The sequence below is a fragment of the Falco naumanni genome, chromosome 5 (genome assembly GCF_017639655.2).
Source record: "Falco naumanni isolate bFalNau1 chromosome 5, bFalNau1.pat, whole genome shotgun sequence".
NCBI lineage: Eukaryota > Metazoa > Chordata > Aves > Falconiformes > Falconidae > Falco > Falco naumanni.
In genome coordinates, this window is record NC_054058.1 from 39,622,653 (window position 1) to 39,643,637 (window position 20,985).

The 20,985-nt window shown below is 39.8% G+C and overlaps 1 protein-coding gene across 11 annotated transcripts in view; it reads right to left on the reverse strand.

Moving 5' to 3' along the window:
- Window positions 1-20,076, reverse strand: part of PPFIA2 (PTPRF interacting protein alpha 2) — a 351,100-nt gene extending 331,024 nt beyond the window's left edge. For 3 of the 11 annotated variants that reach the window (XM_040595904.1, XM_040595898.1, XM_040595897.1), the window contains exons 1-2: window positions 19,745-20,074; window positions 6,769-7,019 (exon numbers count right to left, since the gene is read on the reverse strand). In XM_040595904.1, the coding sequence (XP_040451838.1) occupies window positions 6,769-7,017 (249 nt within the window). In that variant the 5' untranslated portion in view covers window positions 7,018-7,019; window positions 19,745-20,074. Of the gene's footprint in view, window positions 1-6,768; window positions 7,020-19,689 lie in introns of all 11 variants that reach the window. The other 8 variants (XM_040595910.1, XM_040595899.1, XM_040595903.1 and 5 more) reach the window with 5 other exon arrangements.
- Window positions 20,077-20,985: the final 909 nt, after the last annotated feature.

Here is a 20,985-nt window from a genome sequence, read left to right on the forward strand (position 1 = left end):
GAGGCTAGCATAGAAACAGGCAAGACAATTGTTCTATTTTACATGTAATATTAGAAGGTCTTTCATAAAGTTGTAATTTTTTATTAAATAATTATTCAAATTAAAAGTTATACCTTTTTTTGCTAGCTAGTATTAACAGATTTGTTTATTATTGCTGTACGATTTCTCTGAGAAGGATGCTGTCTGAGATGGACTAGATGACCTTCAGAAGTCCCTTCCAATGCAAACTATTCTATGATTCTATGGAATCGATTAATATGTATTTCAGTTAACACACTCTTTCTAGACCTGGGTAGCTAGCCCTGCTTTGCAGGGGATTTGGATCACTTGAGTTCCAATAGTCCCTCTCAGTATAAATTATTCTATGATCTCTACCAAAGAAGAGCATATTTAGACTGCTGTAGTTTTAAAAGGTCCACTTTAAATTTAGGGGTTTATACACATGCACAGAAGAATCAACCTCATGTCTCTTTAGCTATCTAAACAAACCAAGACCAGAGCATTTCCAGGTTCACCCTACCCATCTTTCAGAATGAAATGCCCTTTCTGAAGGGCTTAATTTTCCCATTTTCTTATAGAGATGCTATATGATTAAGACTGAATTATTAACTTTTTGACAGCTTTATTAGTCAGAATGAATTGTACCATGAAAGACAGAGCATAGGTGCAGATTCCAATCATCAGAACATGAAAAGAGTTATAGCCATGAAAAAAAAAAAAAATCTGCTAGCATAAATGCTCAGTGCATTCAGAACTTAGACCTTCTTTACAAAAATCCAGCAACTGCACAGAAAAGGAGATCAAAACACATGAAGGGAAGATTTGGTAAATAAAGAATTAGATATTTTATGTATTGTTTAAAGTAACAAAACCTATGTACCAACATCTGTTACCCACTTGAAAATATCAGCATAACTACAGCAATGTTAGTGATGGTATGACATTTCCATTATCTATGAATTTTCTCTAAAACCAGATTTTTTATTTAAAGACTGAACAAAATTAATGTATGACTGTAAATACCAAAGAACTAGTCAAAGAATGCAGGTCATTATCTACCATTTTCAATTGGAAGAATATTTTACTTGTGAAGTCTGATTACAAATTGTGATTATCACAGGCTTTTCAGCCTTGCAACAGCATTTCTCTAAGCTCATTGGACTCTGAAGTGTAAAAACTCTTCAGCAACATTTAAAATTTTAAAATGCTGATTTTATGAAATAAGCACAAAACTAAAAAATTGTGGCAGTATTATTGATTTTAAATTTTGTAAAAAAAGTGTTGATATTTTCTTTTTATTCAAAAGACTTTAAAAGAATTTGGTATTTTTATTAAAATTATATAAACATTAAAATTGAAAATTAAACAACTGTATTTGAAAACTTAATTTGTAATTTTCTCAGAATCACCCATTATATAATTCTGTTGCTAGTCCAGATTCAAACTGAAAGTAACTCACTCAAAGTGAAAAGATCTTACACATTTTCATCAATCCTTTAATAATGAGCAAAGTGATGTCTAGCTAAATTCCCAGTGCAGGGCAGGGGAAAGAGACTAACAATTATCAGAGAAATTGTCCTGACTTTGACAATCATCAGGATCCATTTTAGCATCTTAAAGTCTTTTAAAGTGCTTGCAAACTCGTTCTGCTTTATCATCATGCACAGCTAGAGGCCTGTTATGCCCGTTTCCAGTAATGTAATATTCAAGAGGCAATGAGCACAAACTGAAACACAGGAGGTTCCTCCTGAACATCAGGAAACACTTTTTACTCTAAGGGTGAGTAAAACTGACACAGGTTGCCCAGAGGGGTCATGGAGTCTACCTTCAGAGATACTCAAAAGACATCTGGACACAGTGCTGGGCAGCCTGTTCTTAGTAACCCTGCTGGAGCAGAAGGGTTGGACAAGGTGACCTCCAGAGGTCTCTTCCAACCTCAACCATTCTGTGATTCTGTGAATATTAGATTAGTTTCCAAGTAAATCACTGAGAAAGTACATTATTAATGAACAAAACACACATAATTGACTAGAGAGTGATGACCTATGAACATCTTCATAAAAATAATACCTCAGCATCTCCCATACCTTGAAACTTATTTTTGAAAGACTAAAAGATACAATAAAACAACCATTAAACAAGCCTAGTTCAGTGTTGTTTATCAGAGTACATTTATAATTATTGTAATTCCTATGATTGTTGTAAGTCTTACAATGACATAAATTGCATTTTTTCAGTGTTTGTTTACAAGGCAACTAATATAGGTGACTTCCTAGACAATCCAGCTTAGAAAAGATTATGATGAAATGTGCTTCAGAAAGTGGTAACTGAACATTTTCCTCTTTCTACCACTTAACACAGGAGTTAGTTTCTAACTACATTTACTAACCTTTTTAGCAGAGCACTTTTTTATGCTACAGTAAAAGACCTAATTTTACTCCAATAAAATAAAACCATAATGCTAAGTATTTAGTTCCTATGTTTCACCATTAGAGTAGAGTTGTACTGTATTCAGCAATTATTATTTTTTTGCTGGACTCAAGAGTCACGACCTAAATACAATAAACTCCTGTTCTAAGGGAACATGCAGTGCAGACCCAAATACACTTTCCTTAGAGGTTTCCACTGTCAAAAGGCAGCTTTGGAAAGAATAAACAAGACTACTTGTGAACCAGATTCTTAATATCAGAAGACCTATTACCACACACAGAACACTTCTCAACTTTACTGTCACATAATTCTCATAGTTTCAGTAAAACTATTCAGTCTCGTGTTTCATTCTTTGCATGAATGATCCCACACAAAGTAGAATCTCACCACTGTGAGTCTGAAATAAAGAACAGGAAGGGGTGTTCTGGGTCAAGTTCAGAGGTTAACCAAAGGTACTATGATATATAATGTCTTTCACACCAATGCCATCTTGAAAACAGTTTGGAGTTTTCACCCTGTTTTTGTCTCAGAAAGATGGATTCTGAATGTCATTCCTTGATAATTCAAGAACTTCTGATGAATGATGTATCTTTATTCATGGCATTCTACATTCATTTTCTCCTCCATCAACATTATTTTTGGCTTAAACCATTTATTTCATGTTTACCTAGTTGCTCCATCTTCCTGCCTCTCCAAGAAAATTTATGAAATTACTCATATTGCCTCTCAACTCAGTTTTGCCCAGAAGTAAGAAACTTCAATTTGTCTTTTCATGCAAAAGGCGTTACTGTCTTTTTTCTCTAGCAGTCTTTTTCTGAATCTCTTCCAGCTTGATGTTGACTCTTAATCACTACTGAGCCAAAACCCAGACAATAAGGTTCAAACTACCCCTTGGTTTAACTGCATTAATACTTATCTACATCTAATAGAAATCTCTTACATAATATATTTCAGAATGATACACACCATTGGCTGCCTACAACATGTTGTATAACATGTATAAGCATATATGAACATAATTTTTTCCTCTCTACTACTGCTACCTAAAACGTCAGAACATAAATTTTTGTTATTAAATGATAGATGTAGGGCCCTCATCTTTGCACCATGCAATATCATCCCACCTGTTACTTTTGTTCTTGTGTACTATCACATTCATTTCCTTAATTGACTGTTCAACACTTGTGTTGTCCAAAATTTCCACTAGCATGCTTCTCCTTCTTGTGCCAAAATTAACAAAAATTGATCTCAAAACACATTCTTAATCAACTGCTACTACTAGCCTCCTTCATCCTGTCAATGTCTACTGTAAGTAAAAATTTTCCCTCACTTTTATTGCTCACCTTATCAATTATCTTACTTTTTCTTCCTAGCTTCACATCTACTAGTAATTTAAATGGGGCCACTTCAAAAGGTGTCTATTTTAGCAATATCATAGTTCCCTTGTTTAACCATTCTGGTACCAAAGAGTACTGTTGAGTTTTTCTGTATAAAGATAATTTTGGTGAGCCCTTTTTGTATTTTTAACTTTTTGACTTATTACTAGTTTTTTCTCCAAAATAAGTTTTGATGTCTTCTCTTATTATTATATGCTAACTGGTCTGTGATTGCCTGCTCACTTTTTCCTTGTTTCCTTAAACATAGCTGTTCAGTTAAACACAGATGTTCATAAAGTTAAGACTGCTTATCTAACAGAAAGAAAAATTACTTCAGTGGAAGCAGTTAGCAAGACAACTATCTGTAAGTCAAATCTGAAAGATGTAGTTAACTGAACAATTTTCTGCTGCAGTATAGATCAGCATAAAAACTTCAGAGCCATTTACAGTCTTACTTTGCATTTTGGCTACAGCATTAACAGCTGTAGCTGTAACAGCATAACTAATAGCTCAAGCTTCATATTTAAGGTTATTAATTGTTTCCTATTTCAAATCAGGCAAGATTTTTCAATGGCTCATTCATTACTCCAGTTTTCAAGCAGTTTCTTTTTGTTCAGATTCTATTTATGAAAAGTGCAATGATTTTTCCAGATCATATTTTTAACTGTTTAAGACAATAAATAAAAACAACATCCTAACAAAAAAGCTTTGGAATATAACTGTGTCAATACACACTTTCTATATGCAAAGCACTATGCAAATGCTAAGAAATAATTTAATTTTGAAAACTACTCAAGAAATTCAGAGCTAAAAACCATCATATTTTGATAAAGTAAGACTCATTAGACGTCATATTGTAACTAAAAATTATCATGTAGTTCTCATACATTCGTGTATTCTCTTAAATCGATTCAACACAGAATTCTTCCTCTTCACGGTAAAAGTACTGGGTAGCATTTTGTCATAGGGCTATGTTAGGCAGATAGCAATGTAAACTTGCCATTCATGAAACCATAAGCAAAAAAGACAATGATAAAAGTACTATGTAGAATATCTCAAGTACAGATAGGAAGCTAAATAGTATGGTAGTCATATGGAAGTTACTTTCTTGGAAGTCTGTATTACCAGAATGTTATACTACTAGGCCAGTGTTCTGTACTTATATACAAATATAAAAAAGTTACTACAGAATTTAATTACTTACATGAAGATCTAGACAACCTAATTGAAGGGAAAAAAATCTGGTTCTGCTTTAAAGTGTAAGCAGTGTGTCACACAGTTTCTCACACAGGAAACTTACATCTCCACTCAGATGTCATATGGATGAACACCACCTGAAATTCACATTCGTAATGCTACATGGCAGTGCAATGTGTTCACCTTACAGATTAATTACTTTTAGGGGGTTTACTGACTTTCATTCAAAAACATAAACCACCCACATTTACCACAAAAAATAAAGATTAAAATATCCAGTTCCTTGGAATTTCTGTTTCTTTTAGACTCTGTATCACATTTATGCTGAATATTATTTTCCTTAGCTAGTCTTCTGCATTTTAGCAGGAGTTTTCCTTACATGACACAAAGAAACATTACAGCTTAGACACCTGCTAGTGCTCAACAGAAATACTTCAATGTGGGCTGAGTGGAGAGTGCCTCTGTACCAAGCGGCACACCGAATATGGGTTCACAGATGCAGAACTTCCTCTCTTCTTCAGATTTCTAGCAGTAAGTCCTTGAAGAAATGATTTATGCTGTCTTTCACTTATTGTTTTACACGCTTCTACAAAGAGACACCACTGGAAAAGAAGTTCAACTGCCCACACACTTGAGAAAAACAAAAAGAACCCCTGATTTTACTGTATATCAAAATCATAACTACTCCTTTTTGTTTGACCTGAGCCAAGTGTAGTCATTTTTATTGCCTGGAGCTAATACTGAAGCTGCTAATGCTATTCTTCAAATGATTCAGTCTCTCTTTTTAAGCCCTACCCCAAGATATTCCAATAACCTGCTGGGGTTAGCGCAGCTGCTTCTGGTCCCTGCTTCAGTGGGTGCCTTTTTCCTTTTCTGTCTTTAAGAACTTTCTCATTCATTCGATTCATCCGTTCGTACCACCTCCTTATTCACACCACACGGCTCAATCTCTCTTCCTTCCTCTCTAATCACTGTCTAATAGGTATACAACTTTGCTTAGGCAAGCACATCCAGGCCCTCATGGCTACAATCAAATTCTCTAGTATGTGACAACTGGGAAACATAAAGAAAATAACATGGAGAAAAACTGCATTGTGAACCATGGTATGTTTCAAACCTTTGGACAGATATTCAGACTGAACTAAGATGTTTCTTTGCTTTTAGTTCTGGTATATTGAAAAATAATGTTATGTTGATATATAATTTTGAAATTAATATAATATTATTATTTTAACTGAAGTAATTATTTTTGCAATTCCTAAAAAATACCAAGGTAATTTTAGATAATGACATTTATATAATTATTTTAAAATAATCAGTTGTGTTTGTGGTTTTGTGTAGTACCTTATTTAACCTACATAAGCTAGTTTTATTTGTTGCAACGCTAGTTAGAAACTCATATCTGGAATAGAGTCTGCAGGACACATCCTCATTCTTTTTTCTTCATTGCCACCATTAGATCTTTAATTTAAATGATCCCTCATCTGTTGTAAATGCTAGAGCAACAGCCAAAAGAACCAGTAGCTACAGGCCTTCATCTTGCTCTCCTTGAAGTCAACAGCATTACTCCTACTCTTAACTTTTAAGAGAAGACAGGTCCCCGAAAGGTCAAACCAGGTTACTATTAAACTGATAGGAGATCTGCAGCTGACCTCAATGGGAGCAGAATTTGGGCCTCAAGGAATAAATACTGATTAGGGTTAAAGTAAGTGACATTAAGCAGAAAACTGGTGAACCTAAAAAAAAATCTTGATAAATTGCATACCTGAGGCAGTGCTGAGTTAAGCTGTCGCTGGAGGGAGTCTCTGTCGTAGATGACATCCTGTAGGCGTTGCTGTGCAAGTGACAAGCTTTCCTGTGTCTCCCGAAGAGTATCAAGGAGACGGTCCCTTTCATCCAGCATGTTCACCATCAGCTGCTCAAAGTGAGAATCCGAGTCCGAGCCGCTGCTTTGGGACCCCCGTTGACTCATCGGGGTGTCCTCGTTTATCGTTGGCATCACTTCACACATCATTTCTTTAAAAAAAAACACAAATCAAGGAAAAGCTCTTCAGTAGAAAAATGTTTGAGGGGACTTCATAAGAGGAATTAACTGTCACATGGACACAGTAGTAGATTATTGCATTGTTCCCTCTTTCAACTTTGTGCTTTGAATGTTAATCAGATGGTCGATAGAGAGGGATTAAATACAGTGACTAATTCCACACAGTAAAGACTGAATGTGCTTCCCAAAGTGAGAGAAGAATGCCTGGAAGGAGATGGCAGGTAAAAGAATATTTTAAATTAACAGCTTTGCAAAAAATGCTCTCTTAAAATGACAGCAAATACCTCCTCTGCAATTGTACTCTCCTTTATCACTGATTTTCTCCCCTCTCTTACTTAATGTCATTGTTGAATTGTTGGTATTGACACCAATAGCTGCCATTAATTGCCAGATTTTTTCCTGCTCTAGGCATTTCTACAGTACAGCTCAGGCTAACCATTGATCCAGTATCATACTGCCTTAACAATACCAGGTTAATCTATTTTTCTGTTTAGTTATTCCCACCCTCAGGGGAAATTATTCTCCAGTGAGCTCGTTTAGTAAGAGGTCAAGAACTAGAAACTCTCTTCTAATTACCATCCCTGTGATATCTTGTGCAAACTGAATTACCAGGGAAAGAATCACTGTGGTTTCCTAAAAGAAGTCATGAGAAGAGTAAATAATATCTAGTCAAATTCTTTGATTATAAAGCTTCTTACATAAATCTCTAAATCTCAGTTCGTGCATGTGGAGAAGCTTATGCTGTGAAATACTGGGTCCAGCAGATGGGAAAAAAAAAAATCCAAAAAAACAACCAAAGACATGACAGATCTCAAAGCTCAGACTTTTTTTAAAAAATAAAAAGACTGTGTTAATAATAGATGATATCTACCCAATGACAGTCACCCAAAGAATCAGAAATTGTCTTTCTAGTATGACTAGAAGTACAGCAGACAACTTTATAAATAATTAAGAGTTAATTTCTGGAAATTCTGTTCTTGTAGTAACTATTGAAAGCCTTTTGTCTCAACAAGTGGGATCAAGGTGCTTTTGGTTCATCTACTGGAAGTTAAAAATATTTTACTTAGGAGTTTGTTGTGGACCTTCCAGACATGAACTCTGTCTACAACACATGTGGTTGACACACTTGCACTGTTGAGAGTGCCATCATAGAATCACAGGATCATAGAGTAGTTTAGGTTGGAAAAGACCTTAAGATCATCGGGTCCAACCGTTAACCTGCCATTGCCAAGTCCACCACTAAACCATGTCTCTAGGTGCCACATCCACACATATTTTAAATGGTGACTCAACCACATCCCTGGGCAGCCTGTTCCAATGCTTGACAACTGTTCCAGTGAACTAATACCCAGTCTAAACCTCCCCTGGCACAAGTTCAGGCCATCTCCTCTTGTCCTATTCTTGTTACTTAGGAGAAGAGACCTACCCCCATCTTGCTAAACCTCCTTTCAGGCAGCTGTAGAGAGCAATAAGGTCCTTCCTGAGCCTCCTTTTCTCCAAACTAAACAATCCCAGTTCCCTCAGCCATGCCTCATAGGGCTTGTTCTATAGACCCTTCACCAGTTTCGTTGCTCTTCTTTGCACACGCTCTAGCACCTCAATGTCCTTCTTGTAGTGAGAGGCCCAAAACTGAACACACTATTTGAGGTGCGGCCTCACCAGTGCCAAGTATGGGGGAGGAATCACTTCCCAAGTCCTGCTGGTCACACGGTTTCAGATACAAGCCAGGATCACGTTGGTCTTCTTGGCCACCTGGGCACACTGCCAGCTCATATTCAGTCAGCTGTCAGCCAACACGCCAAGGTCCTTTTCCACCAGGCAGCTTTCCAGCCACCCTTCCCCAAGCCTGTAGTGTTGCACAGGGTTGCGACCCAAGAGCAGGACCCAGCACTTTGCCTTGCTGAACCTCATACAACTGGCCTAGGCTCGCTGATCCAGCCTGTCCAGACCCCTCTGAAGAGCCTTCACACCCTCAAGCAGATCAACACTCCCACCCAACTTGGTGTCATCTGCAAACTTACTGAGGGTGCACTCAGTACCCTCATCCAGATTACTGATAGAGACATATAAACAGAGCTGGCCCCAATATTGAGCCCTGGGGAACACCACTTGTTTGTGCCGCCAGTTGGATGTAACTCCATTCACCACCACCCTTTGGGCTCGACGTGCAGCCAGTTCTTTACCCAGCAAAGAGTACGCCCACCCAAGCCATGAGTGGCCAGTTTCTCCAGGAGAATGCTGTGGGAAACAGAGTCAAAGGCTTTACTGAAGTTTAGGTAGACACATCCTCAGCCTTTCCCTCATCCATTAAGATCACCTTGCAAGAGAATGAGATCAGGTTTGTCAAGCAGGACCTGCCTTTCATAAACCCATGATGACTGGGCCTGATTGTCCTGTACATGCCATGTGATGGCATTTAGGATGATCACTCCATAACCTTCCCCAGCACTGAGGTCAGACTGACAAGCATGTAGTTCCCCAGAACCTTCTTCCAGCCCTTCTTGTAGACAGACATCACATTTGCTAATTTCCAGTCAACTGAGACCTCCCCAGTTAAGACAGGACTCCTGATAAATGACTAGAAGTGGTTTGGTGAGCACTTCTTCCAGGTCCCTCAGTAGTACACTTGGGTGGATCCCATCTGGCCCCATAGACTTGTGTGTGTCTAACTGGTGTTGCAGGTCGCTGACTGGCCCCCTTGACTATGCGGGTTTCATCCTGCTACCCATCCTTGTCTTCCAGCTCAAGGGGCTCTGTACCCAGACAACAACTGGTCTTACTATTAAAGACTGAGGCAAAGAATGTATTAAGTACCTCAGCCTTTTCCTCATCCTTTTTCACTGTGTTTCCCCGTATCCAATAAAGGATAGAGATACTCTTTAGCCCTCCTTCTGTTGCTAATGAATTTATAGAGACATTTCTATTGTCTTTTATGGCAGTAGCCAGATTAAGTTCTAGGTGGGCTCTGGCCCTTCCAATTTTATCCTTCCATAACCTCATGACATCCTTATAGTCCTCCTGAGTTGCCTGCTCCTTCTTCCAAAGGTCATAAACTCTCCTTTCTTTCCAGAGTTCCAGGCAAAGCTCTCTATTCAGCCAGGCTGCCATTCTTCCCCACTGGCTCATCTCTCAGCACATAGGGACATCCTGCTCCTGCACCTTTAAGATTCCCTTCTTGAAGAATGTCCAGCCTTCCTGGACTCCTTTGCCCTTCAGGGCTACCTCCCAAGGGACTCTGCCAACCAGGCTCCTAAACAAGCCAAACTGCCCTCCAGAAGTCCAAGGTAGCAGTCCTGCTGATCTTCTCTCCTTACTTCTCCAGAATCATAAACTCTATCATTTTGTGATCACTATGCCCAAGGCGGCATCAGGTAACATTCTCACCATTTCAGTCTCAATACTATTACGGATTAGCTCTACATAGTCATAAATCTGGGCTGCTTTCCAAAGTAGGGAAATGAAACTTGTAAAAGTGGAATTTATGAAAAACAGAAGATCTAGCTGTTACAGAATGTAACTTAAAGACAGGACATACACCAGGGAACAAAAGAGATAAGGCACCTGTACTTAATTCATTTAAACCAACTCCTCCTACTATCACTAAGTCACAAGAAATCCTTGTGCTAACACTGCTTGCTGCTAAGATTTACTGAGAAAATTACATAGCTTCACTAAGATTAGCTGGCCTTGATCGTATTCTGAATGTTCAGGCAGAACTTAGTATCCTTAATTTTAACTTTTTTAGCAGATGTGGTAACTAGCAAAGTTGGCACCAAACACTGGTATTTCAGTGTGAATTATCAGCTACTTCTGCATAGCCTTCACAGGCAATAGCTTCATTACTGAGGTTTCAGGTAGGTCTTGATCCTGTTTCTAAAGTTTCTAGACTGGAGGCAAAGTAAAGGTTACTTCTGGCTATTATCCATTTAATTAATTAGGTGCAAGAGAAGCAGTTAATAGTTTGAAGTGATACAGAGAAGATCCTCACATCTCAAATATATTTAGGTCAGGTTTATTTACTCAGGATTATCCGAGCTGATGCTGCATATTTCTATTACTCATGAGGTTCAAAACTTTCTATTCCAGAAACCTTTGTCCCTCCTAAATTGTAGGCTTCACTAGGAAGCACTACATTGTCCTTTCTTACTGAGATGATGTTAATACATCAGTGCCTCCATCACCATGAAAAACTTCAAGTTTAAATGCATTTGCACCACTTCATGGTGCAAGACCTTCATGGTACCTACCACCTCCTCTTGTGAATATGGCCAGTGTGTACTGTGAGGCACCACAGATGGGGAGTAACTAAACTGCAGCTGCATCAGCAGAAAGACAGTTTGAATAAATGAGCAAATGAGCACCCATCCTCCTACACTTCAATTTCCCTGCAAAGACAGAACAGTTTTGGGGGAGTTCTTGCTTATCTAACTGCTTTGTCCAGAGTCCGCAGGTATCTTGAGATGTGGGACTACCAGCAGAGGGAGCCACTGTCCTGCCTCCACGAATCTCCGACAATGTGGGAGTACGTTTCACTTGGGAAGTGGACATCGCTCTGTTGAGTGTCTCCACCCAGACCCCACTCATGGCTAACCAGTTTGGGATGGTCAAGTTCACAGTGAGCAAAGGCATAACTAAAACATCCAAGCCCATCTGCCACTTGCTGAATTTAATCCTAACTTTTCAGTATGCAGCAGGTGGCCAGAGACCAAGGTTCTCCAAGAACCATTCTCCAAGACCAAAGAAAACAATTCAGATTGTCACTGAACCTTTCCTGCTTCATGATCATCAACATTTCATGATTTCATGAGGCATGCCTCTTGCCCCAGGGGATTCTCATGGGTGAACCTGCATCATTCAACCAATTACCTCCAATGTCCTGCACATGCAGATCAAGTTTATGTTCTGAACAGCACAGCAGACACTACTACTGCTCACAGGAAGCGGCAGAGTGAGAGTGGTGCAATTTTTGACACATGCTGGTGGTGTGCGTGCAGGAACAAGTAAGGAAACCTCTGTGCAGAGAGCTGTTGCTACCTTAGCACTTTGTATCCAAACTAGATAGAAAATCTCCTCTGTAGTCATTATGGGGATGTGGGAAGCCATAGATATAGGTGGTTGTGGGGCAGCAATGGAATCCATGAGTTGAATGTTCATGGCAGTATTACCACATCTGCTCCCTCTAAGCTGCTGCATTCTGGGAGGGAAGTGGTCCATGCAGCATGCTTATTTTGAAAGCCTGGGCTACATTATCCCAACACGGCACAAGTAACAAACTTGGGCTGTGAGTAAGACCTCAGAGAAGGCAGGGAATGGGTGAGGAGTTCCTGCTGTAGGCAGTTGCTGTTTGGAAGTTTTCTGCTATAGCTCACAACCCCAGGAGAACCTTTAGAAGGTACAGCAGTTCTTGCAGTCAGACTGATGATGTACCTTGCTTTCCAGCAGTTCAGAGATCAATGCCATGATTCCACTGAAACCACAGGCATCCTCTCCCTTTCCCACCCTCAGCTGGAGGTGAATATAGAAAAGCAGTATGCTACCCTAAACTAGATCAGAAATGCTGGGAGAGCATGCCAGAAAGGGATGCACTGATACCTGCAAGAGTGAGGAGCAGGGAAAAACGGAATCCTGGGCCATGTCCTCACATGGATCTTTTGAGGGAGCCAACAACAAGAACCCCGAAACAATTCTGAAGCGAGCTCGATTTCTCAGGGTGTTCCTAGTTCATCAACCCAGAAAAAAGGAACAAAATTTCAAACAACTGCAGGTTTGCTGTGGGGCTCCCAAAGAAAAATTTCTTATAGCATTTTGTGAAAGACACATATGTCATGCTGTTCTGATTTACTATGATTTGTGTCTTCTTGCCTTTACAAAAGCATTCTTTTTTTTTTTTCCTTTTTTTAAATTTTATCTGGCATTTATCACTCTTATACCTGCCAGCAGATGGGATGCTTTCAATGTCCTGAGGCTGCCACCATTTAAGACTGTTCCCAAGAAATGCTGGCCTTCTTCCAGCACATGTTCAAGAATAAAGCCACTTCCCCAGGACCTTATTGCAACCTTTATGAATTTTCTGCTTGACAGCAGGAAGGAATCAAAATATGAGAATATCTGATGAATTTTAAAAGGAAGAAAAAAGGAAAAAAGGGACGTTCATCATGAGAGTCTGCAACAAAAGCTAAGGTAGGTAAAGCACAGAGAGGAGTTCAAACCAACAAAAGTAAAGGAAGATTGTCAGCAAACGGCCTGATCACAATTTAGTAGTGGAAGACTGGCAGCTGACGACAAATAGAGTGCACATATGCGGCTGGATCTTTATATAGGAAATTAATAATGTCAGGGAGTTACAAGGTCTTGAAGTTTCCAGAGCCTTCTGAAGGTGTGTGCACGTGTTAGACAACCTTTGGTTAACCACATGATAATGGTGTTCATACATGGGGTCAGGACATTAGATTTAAAGTAAGCTTCCAGTTTAGATACAGGTGAAAGGAATTCAGTTTGTACACACCAAAAGCACATAGAGAACCACACCAACACAATGCAGATGGTAACAAACTGAGGGGTTCATATTAAAACATAAAATAGTATTGCTATGAACAGTTAGATCTGTTTGCTAATGTGGTCATAACCTGAGTAATTTTAATCACATTTTTAAATTTCCAACAGGGAAAGAGAGCAACTTCTGATTTTCCTTCTATGTAACCTTGAATTTTAAACCAAATTTTGGTGATTAAAAAAATGCCGAAACCCCAACAATTTTTACTCTGGTTTCATAGAAGCAGAGAATCAGTGAGGTTGGAAAAGACCTTTAACACCATCAAGTCCAACTGTTAACCTTATATAATATTATCAACTATTTCATACACTGAAATCAGAAGGAATTACTGTAACTACCTACTCTTGCCTCACTAACCACAGACCATAAATCGGTGTTAAGTGAAAGTATATTTTATACAGGAAGGATTTCAACCATTAGACACTGAAAGTGATCTCTCTTGTAAAATAGCCAGAATTAGTCATTCTTTCTGTGAAAAATACATGGCTTTTTCAATTGTATTTATAGGGAAGACACAGCCACATTCAATGCTGCAGTTCTTAAAGGCTCAGAATAAGGCTAATGGCAGGCCCACTTCTATTACATTTTAGACCTACCATGCCACATGCATTTTTGTGGCTGATCTGTGAGTGTGCAGAACTTTTGATACATCTCAGATACATTTCATTATATATGCATGAATCAGTTTTCATATAGACAGGTCAGATGCATTCTATACAGCAATAACAGATGCATGCATATATGGCAAGTATTTGCCTCAAGTACACAGTTCTTACTAATTCATGTAGGTATCAATTCTACCTGGAACAGACCTCAGCAGGTTAAATAATGGACATTTCTAAACTTCCTTTTTGCCTTTCATTCTTACTGCTTCAAAGACTGGTTAGGCTCATAGGACTTGATCTTCTAAACCAAAACTATCGGGTAGACCAAATACAGTCATAAACTGATATTTGGATATTCCATATTTTCTAATTGTTTGTATCAGCCAATGCTTTGAAATTCTGCTGCCCTGCCATAAAACTGGCCGCATATAACTATATAACCAGAGTCAGCCCCAAAAGATCAACAATCAGGATGGGAGTTTTCCAGCCCTCTACTCTTCTCAATTTGTTTTATACAGTGTAATAAGCTGTTAGTTCCTCATTCAACTCCATGTGCACATGGAAAGTCAGATGCAACAATATGTTCATTGAGTCTGTGCATATATTTTAATCTCTGAATTCAGTCTGCATGTGCCAGCTCCTATATTAAGATTTTAGTTATCCCAGGGTAGTATTCCTTTCACTAATCAATACATTCCTATCATCTCCTACAAGGCAATTACAGTCACATAACTTTGATGAGTCCTATTAGGGGGGAAGAATTCAGAGCTGACAGTAACAGCAGAGGAAAGATGAGTGAAGACAACAATGTGCATGAAGCACCAAAATCCCTTCCTTGAGGTTTACAACAGAAAGTTTGAATTTTATTGCCATAATTGTTAACTGCAATGTAACATGTCTTGTAATTTTCAGGTAATGTGAAAAAATATAACCAAAACTGGAGTCTATAAATATCTGCCTTAAACTTCAGAAATTTACAGTGATCACTGAATATTCTTTTTATTTTCCAAACCTGCACTGAGTAATCTGATCTTACGTTGCAGGTGGCCCAGCACGGGGCAAGGGTTTGGCACAGATGACCTCCAAAGGTCCCTTCCATACTCAATAATTCCATGTGCCTGGAGAAAGCTTTACATTCAAAGAATTCACTCATTCACCAGAGAGATTCTGAAATTTAATATACATTTAAATAAGACTGGAGAAAAATTTGAAACAAATAAATAACAATAATAATAATAAAACCCAGAAAACCCCACATTGTGGCTCATCTCATTGCATTCATAAAAAATTTTAAAAAATATTTAATTGGGATGGCCTGCCTTGTGGAGAATTTGGGGATCTATACACTTTTGTCAAAGTCTTCCAAGTAAAGAAAACTGTCATTAAAAAATAAAAAATAAACTTCAGTTGTAAGGGTTTACAAGTATAGCCACATTTTCAGATATTGCTATTTACAGTAAAACTCCTAATCTCTGAGTGACATGAAAAAAACCAACCATAACCACATGAGGATGAGAAATGAACACGTACTTTTTAGACAATCAAATTTCAACAAAACTCTGTGCCTATTTTTGGAAATGTAGGAAACTATACTTTGTCAGAAAATAAACACACAAAAATAAACTATTATATTGGATGATAAAATGCCATGTCTCAGAACATTTTAAATTTAAAAGTTTGAGAAGTCTTGTAATGCAACTTGTATGGCCTCACATTTTGGTTTTACTCACCTATCAATTTGCTTAAACTAAAGAAAGGTTGGAAGAAAGATTTCAATGCTTTGTATTTTTCCACCTACCCAGTGAATCACAGTAAAGGAAATAATGAAAAACTGGTTCTAGAATAAAGATTGAAAAGCTATTGAAGTGTAGCTTGGCAGGGGAACACATATATACAGTATGGCAGTAGTTAAGTGGTATATGCTCCTTCTAGAATCTAAAGGGAAGAGACAATAAATATAAATAAATATTTTTGCCCAGAATTCCAATGTTGAAGTTGTTCCTGTTCAAGGTCATAATCTGTTACCAGGACAATATTTACAAAATACATAAAGGAATAAGGTGCTTGGTACATTTAGGAAGTTTTCTGACTATGCCATTAATGAGAAATAAAAATCTGACTACACCGTATTCTCATCAGGAAAAAAAAAAAGCTTTCTTAACATCATCCTCTCAAAAACATTCAATAAATCAATCAAACAATCTAACCCTCGATTAAACCGAAGAACCAAGAAACACAGGAAACACAGGCTTGCTTTCTTCTGAAAAGAAAGACACATGGTGTTGAATTGAGTATACTCAGAAATCTGTAACCAGCTATCAGGAGTAAGCTTTGCAGACACTGAGTCAATTCCCACTGAAGTAGTTTACTAAGCACTTCTTTACCAAGCGTCTGGACACACGAAATAAGGAGGAAAAGATGAAGGAGGAGTACTTCAGGCATTCAGCTTGGTCTCCTAATTTGGTACCTTTAGTCTCCTAATTTGGTACCTCAAATCCTAAATTATAGCAGTGGTGCCCAACCAGGCACCTAGCACAGCAAGCAGCTCTTTGTGCCACTAGAGGAGAACTGCAGGCTGTTGCCCCCAGAAAACTGAATTAGAAAAGGAGTTAGGGGATGAATGGAAGTAGAGAGGGAACAGATAATGAAGACCATTAACCATGCTGGTCCTCAGGGTTAAGTGAAGAACAGGTCATATAACTACAAAAGAAGTAACCCACTACTAAGCGGCTGCCATCTCACCCTATCAGATGATGACAGCAGGCATGCTGAGTTATATATGAGGGGACACAGCCATCCAGGAGCTGGAATTTCTTTCAGTGGGTGTTAGTAACTGCTAGTGGTAGATTAAACAATTCTGTCCCGTATCTTCAAGACCACAGAAGTCCATGATAACAGAATAAACCCTCAAGTACATTATTCTGTGCAATACTTCTCATACAGCCAGGACTGAAAAAAAGAGGAAGGAGTGGAAGGAAATCGTTTAACAAGGTGACATACGCTTAATACCGAAACATGTATTATATACCTCTTTATTCAAAGAAAAAAAAAAGTGTTCCCTTGCCAGAAAAAGGCTGACTTGCCCTATAAAATATATCTTAATTAAAGCTGTGCTTGACTGATCTAAGTCAACAAGAATAAGTTTTTAATGTTTCCCTTTCTTTAAAAACAAAAGCTCCATTGATATTGAACTTAGTATCTCTGCAGTAAAAAGTTTACCACTTTACCCAGTATTCTGAATGTAACTAAATCAATCCCTCAATGAAATACATTTTACTTTAGGTCACCAACATTTTACTGTTAATACACACTGTTTCTTAGATTCATAAGGAGCCATGGAGCAGACATGAGCAATTCCCTTGCTCAGGGAGCACATGAAGTACCCAAAAATTTCATAGAATGCAATGAATACTGAACTTGCGTAGCATCTTGCAACTATCCCAAACCCTCTCAGAGGTTCTGAAGAAAAAGCAGGATACTAACAAATTACTGCTTCCCTTAAAATCCACATAGCACATACATGCTCCCTAGAAAAAGACTTTTAGGCAATGTAATAACTTTAGAAGTCTTCCAATTTGAAACAAAGCATAAGCACTTATTTTAATAGTGGCTCTAGACCTGAGGTGCTCAGGTATCATAGCCATACACAATGGCAGCCTGTGAAGCACCACATTAAAGTTCTTCTCCTTGTCCACTGTGTATCTGCCACACCATCTACTGCAAAATATATTCCAGGTTGATTGGTTCCTAGTTCAGTGTTTTCTCCAATCATTTGCATGGAGCCTAATCCAACGACTGCATAAATTCACGGAAATTCTACCATGGACTTCAGTGTGTTTGTTATCAGTGTAAATGGTTGGAAAAGTCACTAACATAGGCAAGCTATCAACATCCTATCATTTCACTACCTCCGAACAGGAGCATAAAAATCACAAATGTATGTTACACATGACTAGGGAGCATGCAGGATGTGACTTGACCAGCGCTACAGTACTGCGAGAAATCATGAACAGGTTTCTCCTCTAACCACACAACATTGACCTGGCAAAATGCAACAACTGTTTGAAGTGATCAGTTCTATGAGAGAGGGTAAGAATGTGGTTCATTGTCATTGCATTAAAGATTTTTCAGGTTGTATGAAAAAATGTCACAGCAAATCTATAGCATTAGCTGCACTATGTCTCCATCAAGAGTAAACTCAGTATTAGCTCAATTTGAAATTCTGCATCCAGATGAGTGAATGCACAAAAACTGCAACAAACAGCACAGGATATGCCCACCCTTGGTTAAGTGTTATATAAATCTCCTTTTCTGCAGCTACTCCATTAACAACTACATTGATAGCAATTCTCATATATTACCTTCTATCTACAGAAGCTGATAACCATGTATGGACCAGGTGTAAAAGTGCATGCATCCTCAATACTGACTTTTTCTAAAACTACTTGAAATTTCTGTAGTACTTATCCTATAAAGGTGGAAAATGAAAAAAGTTTTCATCTTCTCATTGGACCCCACCCTATTTGACATTGCCTGTTACTTCAATTGTCCAAGAGACTTGGAATTTTTTTTTTTTTTTTTTTTTTAAGTGAACGTTGTAACAAACACCTCTATGATCTCATGTAGCCTGGGAAAAATTTACCAGCTGGACTTCTTTCACTTGGGCAAGCTCTGGGAAGGAGAAGACTGAATACTACTTGGCTTTTGCCTGACAAAGGCTCTTGGACAAGCATTCATTTTGCTCACCTTGAAGGCTACCACCTTAGATGTGAATCTAATTTCATTCCCTCACCTTTCTGTCCATAACTGGTTTTAAAAGCGTGTTTTCTGTATACTCAGATGTTTAGTTTGCACACCAAGGTTGAGGAGTCATTTCAAGTTACTTGTAATTTTGCTGCAGAAAAAGAAGTAGAAATCTAACTACCATACGTTCTAGCCTGTCCACAGTGACATCAGCTTGAAAACTCATTTCATTGGATCATTCCAGATATTTTGCATCTACAAGCTTCTCCCCCCCCCCCCCTCGTTAAATAGATACGGTGGCTGATAAAATAATTTCTTACTGCAATTATGTCTTCTCAGATGTTCTCGGCAAGATTGTTCTTTAGGCAGCACAGTGTAATTCCATAAGGAAAATCCTTCCTATTGTCTGAGTTGCATTACATGCATATTCCTCCTCCTAGTTAACTCCTTACCTGCCAGTCTCCTCTAAACTATGATATCACCTTTAACAGAAGCATCCTGCACTCCTTCCACACAGGAGCAGTGATCAACACAGTACCATAAAAAAAGCACTCATTTCAACTATTATTCTTTATGTCATCCCTCCAGCCTCGTATCTCTCTCAACCGCACCAAAAAAAAAGAAGTTGGTTTCACATCTTTTAGTCTGAAATTCCCCAACTCCCATTACAGAAATGCATTTAAATACCACACAAGTACTACAGCAAGAGGCAGACAGCAAGATTTTGCATTTGCACCTCACCTCCCAGAGGGTATCGGAGCTAAGAAGGGAATGTCTAACTCAGAACGTTCAGTACCTAGTGGCTTTTATTTCGGCGTCTGCTCTTTCACTTGATCAATAACAACCGCAGTCTCCACCGGCTTCGAGCGGGGACTCACACAGCCGAGCCCTCCTGGACCGTCTTCCTAGCAATGGTGACACAGGCGTTGCTCCCAGAAACCCCAAGCCCCTGCACCCGTCCTCCGGCAAGACTGGCTGCGTGGCACCTCAGCATTTTCTTCGGTCACTTCGTCAGCAGCCAAGAGGAGAAGCATCCATGGGAAAATGGCATATTACAAATTTTGCTTTGGGAAGCAGAGCTCGGTTCAGACCATTGTTGGGAGCAGGAGGGGGGGGGGGACGGCTCTTAAAGCTCCAGCAGCCCCTTTCCAGCAACAGCATCTTTGCAGCTGGAGGCAAGCGATTACAGGGGGGAGTGGCCAGGGCAAAAGCATCCTTCCTTTATTTCCCATCTTTTTTTTGAACTTAACTGAGCGATATCTGGCATCTCTGGTTCTTCAATACCTGCCAAGCTAAGTGCGGTACTGTGCGTGACTGAAGTCCACACGCACGAACGACTGTCTGCGTGATGAAAACCGAACGCGGTTTTCTGCTTTACAGAAAGGAACCTACAGGCTGGCCAGACACCGTGTAGAGCTTGATCTCGGCGGTACAGAGAGAAGCCGTGGCGCCGGCGTCGCGGCACTGGGAGCGGGGACAGCCCCGGCAGGTCACCCACGGCACGTGCGCCACGCCGCACACCGCGCACCGGCCTGCGCCCCCCGCCCCCGCCCCGGGGGCGCCGCCGCCAGCCCCCGCCACGGGCCGCCGGCCGCTGCGCTGCCCCAGCCCTGGCCGGGCCGATTGCTCGGTGATGCCTGTACTGAGCGCGGTACGAGCGCGAACTGCTGCATTCTGGCATGTGGCGAGTTCAGGCAAACGCCGGTACGCCTCATCTAATCGAATGTACAGTGTAATAAAACGTATCATCTGCTGTAATCCGACCGTGACAAAGCAGTGGCAAAATGTGCTCTAATCTGAATAGTCTAGGCGTGTAATTAATATTACGCACTTGCATACGCCGGGCGCGGGCCAGCGTCCCGCTCCCCCTGGCCGAAGCCCGGGCGGGCGGCCCCGCCGCAGGGCGGGCGGCGGCGGGCGCGGCAGAGGCGGGGGTGGAGGCGGGGGGAGTCGCTACGGGCGCTGCTGGGCTCGGCGCGCTCCTCCTCGGTGGGGACTTCCCCTGGAAGCCGCTGCAGTGGTTTCCACCAGTCCTTA